Raw genomic sequence first — 9,040 nt, 5'->3', positions numbered from 1 at the left:
AGCTTTTTTCTTTTGAAATAAGAAATTGTGACTAAACTTCAAAACACAACAAAAACAAAGCGCCTAAACTTCCTATCCTCTTTCATTAACCTCCACCTCTTGGAACAAGCTTAAGGAAGCTTTTAGATGAAGATACTTCTTCCTTAATTTTGATGTTGGTTAATGTTTTTGTTTTACTGTGCGAACTGTTTGTTTTGTCCTTGATTTTGTTTCTGGTTGTCTCTTTCTCAACCTTTTGTACTGTTGTTTGTTGGCCAAAAAAAAAATCCGAAATTGGCTTGTATATGCGAGCTTTTAGAAAGTATTTCAAACGAAAATTTCTGTAATTTTAGCAACCGGCTACTCCTCTGGTCGATTTCTGTGGGAGGATCTTAAAGCTAAATATGTTCTGCGGACGCTTGTTTTACGAAACATCCAAGCTCAAGATCTCTAATGATGAAGAATCATCAGGGGAATTTCTTCATAAAAAAATGACAAGGTATCGAGCTCTTTCCAATCTCCATTGCTATTTTTATTCCTCAATAAGAAGTTTAAAAGTCACTCAAAACCCTGAGGATCATAAACACAGATCACATACTGTGCAGCCCAAAACATATGCCTATTCTATCATATCTTGGACTCAGCATAAACCCTCCACACAAATTACCAGCAAATTGGTCACCTTGAGTCATTATGCTTAATATCTTAAGCAATGTGCCCCGCTAAAGTGAGTATTTTGACATGTTTCTTCATCCTCAGCTCATGTGGGACTGGTCCAAAAACTCTTGTCCCAATCGGCTGCCCTTGCTTGTCAACAAGCACCACAGCATTATCATCAAACTTGACCTCACTGCCATCACATCGCCCCCTTTGCATTGCTGCGCGGACGACGACGCCATACACAACTTTTCCTTTCTTAACTTTTCCATTAGGATGGGCTTCCTTTACTGATGCAATTATGGTGTCACCCAATCTTGCACCTTTCCTCCTTTTAGAGGTTGTATGCACATAACCTTCTTAGCCCCAGAATTATCCACAACCTTGAGAACAGTCCTCATCTGTATGAAAGAGCGCAACTGTTGCTGCTGCTAAAATGCATAACAATTTTAGTTAAAAAGACAGCACAACAGAGGATGGCAAAGATGTTTGAGTAATACAATAATACGGATCCTACTCTAAAACAAGCATGCCTTGGTTCCCATTCAAGGCATGACAATATGAGAACAAACTGCCGTCAAAATAAAACCTGTCTATACCATATTTTACAAGCAGAAGAAAAGAAAAACATAATTATTATCAGGATGGAAAAGATACCAAAATTTTTATACTTGTTTGAACAATCCCAAATTAACATCTCAAATTAACGTAGACGTCTTACACGCCAACCTGAGACAAGAATTTGCTGCTTACGATCTCTTGTGATGTTGTGACTAAACCAGATAAACTATTGCCGAGCCCACCAAGCAGAGAATGTCCCACTGGTTCAATTTTCAACATAGGAGACAGAATGCAATAAGTTAACTACTTTAAAAATTTACCATCAAAAGTTGAAGTCACTCATTGTTTGCATTAGTGGGGAAAATAAAGGATATAGTACAAGAATTCAAGGATATAACACAAGTTTGCATGTGAGGAATGAAATAAACATTGGCTAAAGAGCTCAATGAGGTTAACAAAATAAGAATATTGATATGTTTAGTTGAAGGCCTACATAATTAGGAGACAAAATCACCAATAATCTATTCAGTAGTGACTACTGAGCAACCCATTTGTCCATCATCACCACATAAGTCAAAAGTAGCCAACCTTTTGAAACAAGGTTAGTATTGCTTCGAATTTTCTAGCTTCCCCCCCCCCCCACCAAAAATTTTCTATTGGCTTACGCAAGGTGAAATTTCTAAATCCAGAGATATGTTTTTGCTATGATAAACTGAAATGCATCCTAATCTGCTTAACCTTACAGCTAACCAGAAGTTCAAAAATTAAAGCGCCCGAAAAGAATCAAAGAATCACTTTCAGAAAATATTTAGCGTGGCTATTTTTCTAATCATTCTTGAGCGAAGATAGCAGAATCTTAGTTATGTAGTTCAATAATTGAATTCAAAACTAACCCCCGCTCCCCAAACACCTCCCTCTTGTCCCGGGGTCCTCTACATTCCAGCAAACATGTACACAATTGTTCAAACAAGCGATTATGTCCATGTCCAACACCAAATCTAAGCACCCAAGTAGGACCGTATATTGTAGAACCATGTTGGAGGTAAACATCTCAGCAATAAGCTTAGTGCCGTGCTAGTCCAGCAAGGATTATGATGCATCAATGCATTTAACTCTAGATAAATATAGTCAAAACCAAAGTTTGAACGTGTTATTACAAAGCCAGGCTGATGAGCAGATGTAGAAAACCAATAGGACGTGTAAATTTAAAGCTAGATCCTCATAACAAATGATTTAAATACAAAACCACGTACCACGAGAGCATTTAGATGCAAAACTTGCAGCCATCTTGGCAGTTTAAATCCCTGTATCCTACAAAAATATTTGATTGAATTAAAGAGTAAATTCGGATTGAAGTGAATAGAAATGAACAAGGATCTACTCGAGCATAGCCTTAGGCTGTGTTCTTAAACTTTCAGCTCCCACAACTTGTATTCTAGGTGCAACACTGTCGTTTCCTATTTTGGGTCACCCTTAATTAGTTTTATTTGCTGCCGCATCATTTCTTCAGTTTAGTCCCTTCACTTTGCTTTTACTTGTAGTGGATTATCTATCATTTGTGCAATCGCAGCATATTCTTTAACATGGCGTATTAATTTGTTCTTTCGTTACCTTAATTATTGATTAATGCCTCTTATTCAATCTCCAATGCTGTCTAATTCCTTTTTTCATTTCAAATGACATGAAATCTGCTCATTCTTTCCTACACATAGATACTAATAACTTATTCAATGACCAAGTATGCCTAAAGTTTCCTGATAGGAAAAGAATACAGCGGTGCTATATTTTGATTTGCTATTCGATTCGCAATCAGCGGAATATCATAAAGCACGCACCATTATTTCATCCTCTCACTCTCATTATCATTTCTTAATTAAGAAAATCCAGAGAAAAGGGCTAAGTTCAAATAAGAAGACACCAATGGAATGAAGGTATACGCTTAAATGGAGGGAACTAGAATGAATCTAACCAAATTAGGAGCTAAAGGGAAAAATGAAATGCAGAGAGACGAGAGTGAGTGAGTGGTCTTCGAACGCGATGGCGAGACGCTGACGCTGAGGGTCTTCAAGCGCCAACGCTAGAACGGTGAGTGACAACGGCGCCAGATGAGGCTGCGAGAACGGCGGAGTAACTGAGATTGAACGCGAACCAACGGCGAGGTGGGACGGCCAGCGGAGTGACTGAAAGCGGAGCACCAGCAGCGTGAGAAGTATGCCGACTTGCCAAGCTTGAGCAACTAAAACCTAACGATAACAATAAAATAAAAAAATAGGGAAAATAACAATTAATCCCAAAGAGAGACACTTTATCCCACATAAGTCCCAGGGGATTCAGAAACTCCAAGATAAAGTTTAGTTGCCATGCCATACCTTTGGATCATGGTGAGCCCAACATTTTTTATAAAATTTTGTCAAAAAAAAAACTTTAAGGTAAAATGATAAACTCCTTCAAGCTATTTGGTTGGAAGGAAAGGAAGGAGAGAGAAAGGAAAATGAATCTTTCCTTTTGATTGAAAATTTTGAAGGGAGGAAAGCCAAAATTTTTCCTCCCCTTTTTTCTTTACTCTTATCCGTATATCCTATAAACCTTGTAGCAACTTTGTGATTGGCTCACATGGCGGTCTTGGGTGATAGTTTCTTTTGCATCTCATTGGTTGTTGGGTGTTGATGTGTGAGCCTTTTTTTTATTCTTGGTGCATGCATCTACATTGATAATTTTATCTTTGTTTATTATTTGTCTTTCCGTTTCCCTATATTTGGGGGATTGGGGTCTTTTTTGGGTGATCCTATAGATATAGGGTTGTTATGGGGCATTTGTGCAATGTTACCATTGTTTCCACCTAACCCTTGAGCCCATCTCTTCGTTTGTTCCTCTGCTTGATTCTTCTGTCTCTTGCTTCCATCATGGTATTATGTCATATCTATGATCCAAGACTTGGCATGCCTTCTTCTTCTGTGCCACCATCCTTGACCAACTTTTTCAATCGTGTTTTAGAATAACATTTGTCTTTGCTACTTTTGATATCATCTTTTGTGCAGGTGTGATTGTTCTTAGATTACTACCTTTAATTGTGTTTCTTTATTGATTGTTTCAGTCTTCTTTGGGATTATAAAAGATTTGTTTCAATCTCCAATAATCTTTATCAGGCCTCTACCAGCAGCCAAGACTCATGAAAGCGGTTTACAGTCCTGTTGGGCATGAAAACATAACGGCATGAAACTCAATGGCTGGACTAAAGAGGTTGAAGAACAACACTGTTCATCAATATTCTTGGAGTTCATGTTTTCATCCTAAAAATGAAATTGTAATAATTGCATTTTCATTAGAGCTCTTCTCTCTCTCTCTCTCTTTTGGTCTTTGAGAAGCTTCTATACGTAATCAATATTGTCTCATTCATGAATTTTATAAATTCAAATTATTGAGTATTTGTACTTTTGGTTGGAGTTTCTTCTCAAATTTTTTTAACCTTTTCTTTTCATAATAAATTTGTAATTATTTTGATTTTTTTCAGTGTTGATTCTGAAATTATTTTTGAAGAATAAAAAAGAAAAATCATATCATAACATCAATGATGATTGGAATTCCGAATAGTTCTATGGCCAATTCAACAAAGCAAAAGTTATAGAAGCAAAGCCAAGATGATAAATTAATGAATAATGAATAATGTGCAAGTACTAAAAAATAAACACAAAGGATTCAAATATGTTGTTCAGCCCCATGATTTGGCCAAATTTAAATCCATAAAACCTCTTGCAGAAATGAGTTGTTGGATATGAGGCGGTATTTAAGACTTTTATCATTCCCGGCTTTTTTGAGTTTCAATATTTGAGTTTTATGGTTGACATGAGAGAGGTTCTTGTTTTGTTTTGATGCCTTTTAGTTTTGATTCTAATGTTTGCTATATTTATGTTACCATTTTGTTCCTATTTTGATCCTTTTGCATCTTTTGTACTATTTGTTGAGAAGAATTTGGTGGTTTTATTATTAATTCTTCTTTATACTTTTTTGGACTAAAATTTTTCTATGTACTCAATTATTTGTTTTCGTTATCATTTTCTTGAAAATCATAAAAAGGTTCTATTTCAATCCATTTATTATTTTGTGTCCATTAAGCTGGATTTTATCTGATTGAAAGATAATGGTGGAAAATCAAAAGAAGTTTCTCTCCTGATAAGTCTCAGGCGTTTAACAACGGAATAAGTGGGGAAAATGTTAAGGGTTTTGGAGGAAAACAAAAATGCTTTGGAGAAAGAAATTACTTAATAAATAATAATTCATTTTTGCTCTAGTTATTGCATTTATTTTTTTTAATGAATTATTACATTTGTTTTTTTCTGTATTCACATAATTTAATTTCTTAATTTTGGTCAAAATCATGTCTTTTATTTTTTTCCAAAAACGTTGGCTATTACATTTTAATAGATATGAATTTAACTAATTAAAATATTTTTACCATATAGTGGAGACTAAGCCTCTTTTATTAGGAGGGTGTTTAGGTAGAAACAAAATTATAGTTTTAAAAGTACTTTTATAGTATACAAAGTAAATATATAAAGGAATTTACCTTAATTTGTAAAAAAATATTTTAAAAAACACTTTTGGGGTTGTGCAAATACCCCTTAGATCTAACTCCAATTGGTTTATATATAATCTCTTTATTTATATATTAATGATCTTGTTATAAATAAAGAAGAAATATAAAGAAGAATTATACAGAAGAAGAGAGGATCAACAAGAGAAAGTATTTCTCATTCCATTTAAGAGTGCCAATACATTATAAATGGCCTCTATTTATAGGCACAACTTTACACCTTTGATAGAATCTACAGATTACATAATAATATGAGATAATTGTGGGATACAGAAATAATATGAGATATTAGAGATTATAGGAGATATAGGAGATAATGGAAGATACATGGACATCCACAAAGATATTATTATATCCGTAACACTCCCCCTTAGATGTCTAATATATATGAATATGCCTCGTTAAAAAACTTCAACTAGGAAAAACCTGTCGGACAAAAACCTAGCGAAAAAAAAGAGTGCATCATTTATTGATACACTATGTAATGCTGTCTCATTAAAAACCTTGTTAGGAAAACTTAGTGGGACAAAAACATAGATAAGGAAAAAAGAGTACAGCGTGTATCAACTCCCCCTTTTGGCAATATCAGTTGACATCTTCGAGCCTGCAAAGTCTAATATAACGAACAATCTTTCCAAATATTGTAATGAGATAAAAACGTCAAATATGAATTTCATGATCTTTTGAAAATCATAAGACGTATAGTCCTTTTATGGTTTATCCACACATGGATCATACTATGATCTCTTGACATGAGGATCAAACAAGAATACTTTATCTATATAGCCATTAGGATTAGTCTTGGATAATTTTAGATAAAATAATATTACCTCCATGGTATCTTTAAAGTAATGAAGAATATTTTTAACTTCATTCCAACATCTTCATGTTGATCTCTTTATTAGAATTTTTAATATAAAATAAATGCACAGATAAAATGATTAAGATTGTTAAAAAAATTTAGATTATCTACATTGAATTTTCTCTTTATTTTGAATTAAAATAAAGAGATTGTTGATATTTCTATGCAAAGTATGAATTCAATGTAAATATAGAAAGAAGATGAGTTTAGACTTTGAATAAGGTTCTTAAATTTTAATTTTAATTTTAAATGAAGAAATTATTGAGGTTTACAATATAAAGAGATTGTTTATATGCAAATGTTATCATTTGTTGTCCCCTCATTTTTTTTAAAGAACAGATTCGTTTTTTTTTTAAACAGATTTTGTCATATCTGCAATTCCTTTAATAAATTTCATTTATTAATTAGAGATGTTGAAAACCACTTTCTAGCCTTGAGACCTTGAAGGCATGTTTAAATTCTAAATTAAAATGTAATTATTAAATTGTAATATTTATATATCATCTTTATGCACATCTCAACAGTCTTCTCTTTATTTAAAATTAAAAATTCAAATTTAAGAATGTCATCAAAAAACATATTCTTTCTGTATTTTTTATTACTTTCATTATAAAATCGCAACAATCTCTTTTATTTTAATTCAAATAAAAAGAGAATTCAATGTAAATAATCTGAAAAATCTTATCAATCTTCTTTGTGCATACTTTTTAAAAAAATCGAAATAGATATTCTCTAATTTTATTGCATATTTGTTAAGTAAAAAATTTGCCACCACAAATCAGGGCATACAGTTTGCATGTAAATCGAAAATAACATGGTACAAATTATTACTTTGTGTTTTCCAATTTCTTAATTATGTAAATATATTACATAGTTAGACATAAGTTGTAACATAATGGTTATTAAATGGAGATGAAATAGCTGATTGGATGTCTTGGGTATATATGTATGTACACACACATATAGAAGGTTCGGGGGCACATGCATAGATGTATGTATAGCCGCACAGATGAATGGTTTTAAAACTTAAAGTTTTTTTTTTTAGGGAAAAAAAAGCCTGCTTTGAAAAATAAGGAGATCTTGAATTATTTGTAGAATAATTTAAAGAAATATATAAATACTTGCCCCCTTTTTAATAATTTTAAAAATGAAGAGACCTTGAATTATTTTTCAGAATGATAAAAATAAAAATGCTTTAAATCACTTTTTGGAATAGATATAACAAAAATTGACGACATTTTAAATAAATAAAGAATTACCAACGAAATATAAAGCAGAAATGCAAAACTATTTTAGACGTCAAACCCAAGAAAATAGAAGTTTATCATTCTTTGCAGCAGGACATGGGGCATTGGGGAGGGGGAAAAAAAAAACATGTGCATAAAGGTATAGGATAATGGGGCTAAAATCGATTTTTTTACTATATTCCAGCATATTGAAAGTATAATTTTTTTCTTAAAAAATAATTGATATATGAGGCTATGCATCTCTTTATAAGTTTATAATCTCAACATAATTGTCCCCTTTTTTCCCATCTCAAATTTTATTTTAATAATGTCATTTATAAAAAAATAAATGTTTTGGTTTTTCAAAGTTACACCTCGTATGTCGCTCAATAATTCAACACCTACTTATTATCAGACAACTAAACAACTAACTAATACGGACCGATCATGATGCTTCTCATTAGGATTTTTTTTTTTAATAATAAGTTAAGGCAGGATTCAAGTTAGTTCGCTCACTTTATAGGTTTTTTTTAGCACTAAAACAATTGCAAATTAAAGAATCAATTAATGCTCCCCAAACAAAGAGTATATTTGCAAAAGATAATAGGGATTTCAAATGAAATACATCATCTTTCATGTTAACAAATACTCCCTCCGTTCCTTATTATAAGAGACATTTGATACTTATGACATGTTCTTATATATAAGAGACACTTAAAAGTTGTCTTTACTTTTTTGTGTTGATTTCTTATTTTACTCATATTTATTGTCTCCAACTCACATTCTTTCTCCCTCCCACTTCTATTTCTTTCAATAATTTAATTGTTCTCTCTCATGCTCTCTCTCTTTATTAATGAGGGCATTTTTGAAAAAAAATTATATTTTTTTACACATTGATTGTTCTTAACTAATTTTAACTGCTTTTTTGATCAACATAATTCGATTATTCGTCTCTTATAATAAGAAATAAGAGACGAAGGGAGTACTTCTTTATGCCTGCTGTCAAAAAAGAATTTCTTTATGCCATAAGATATTTTTGTTCCTGAATTTATGCGTTCAGCTTTCTTATTATAATAAAGTGCAATATACTTTAATTTATGAGTTTGTATGATTTATTCTGATCAATAATTGATAACAATATATTTTTGAAAATACATTGTAATA

The 9,040-nt window shown here is 32.2% G+C and overlaps 1 protein-coding gene across 1 annotated transcript; it reads right to left on the bottom strand.

Annotated features, from left to right (window-relative positions):
- Window positions 1–486: 486 nt before the first annotated feature.
- Window positions 487–3,414, bottom strand: LOC114745799 (50S ribosomal protein HLP, mitochondrial-like). Its single transcript, XM_028933962.1, is given in 5 exon segments — window positions 487–965; window positions 968–1,067; window positions 1,366–1,457; window positions 2,451–2,508; window positions 3,167–3,414. Coding segments are annotated over 4 exon segments (507 nt in total). The 5' UTR covers window positions 2,485–2,508; window positions 3,167–3,414; the 3' UTR covers window positions 487–684.
- Window positions 3,415–9,040: the final 5,626 nt, after the last annotated feature.

Source organism: Neltuma alba, unplaced genomic scaffold, assembly GCF_004799145.2.
Source record: "Neltuma alba isolate B1F8T4 unplaced genomic scaffold, ASM479914v2 tig00004817_pilon, whole genome shotgun sequence".
In the NCBI taxonomy this organism is placed as follows: domain Eukaryota; kingdom Viridiplantae; phylum Streptophyta; class Magnoliopsida; order Fabales; family Fabaceae; genus Neltuma; species Neltuma alba.
Note: the sequence above shows the minus strand (reverse complement) of the source record. Positions and strands in the feature narration are given on the sequence as shown.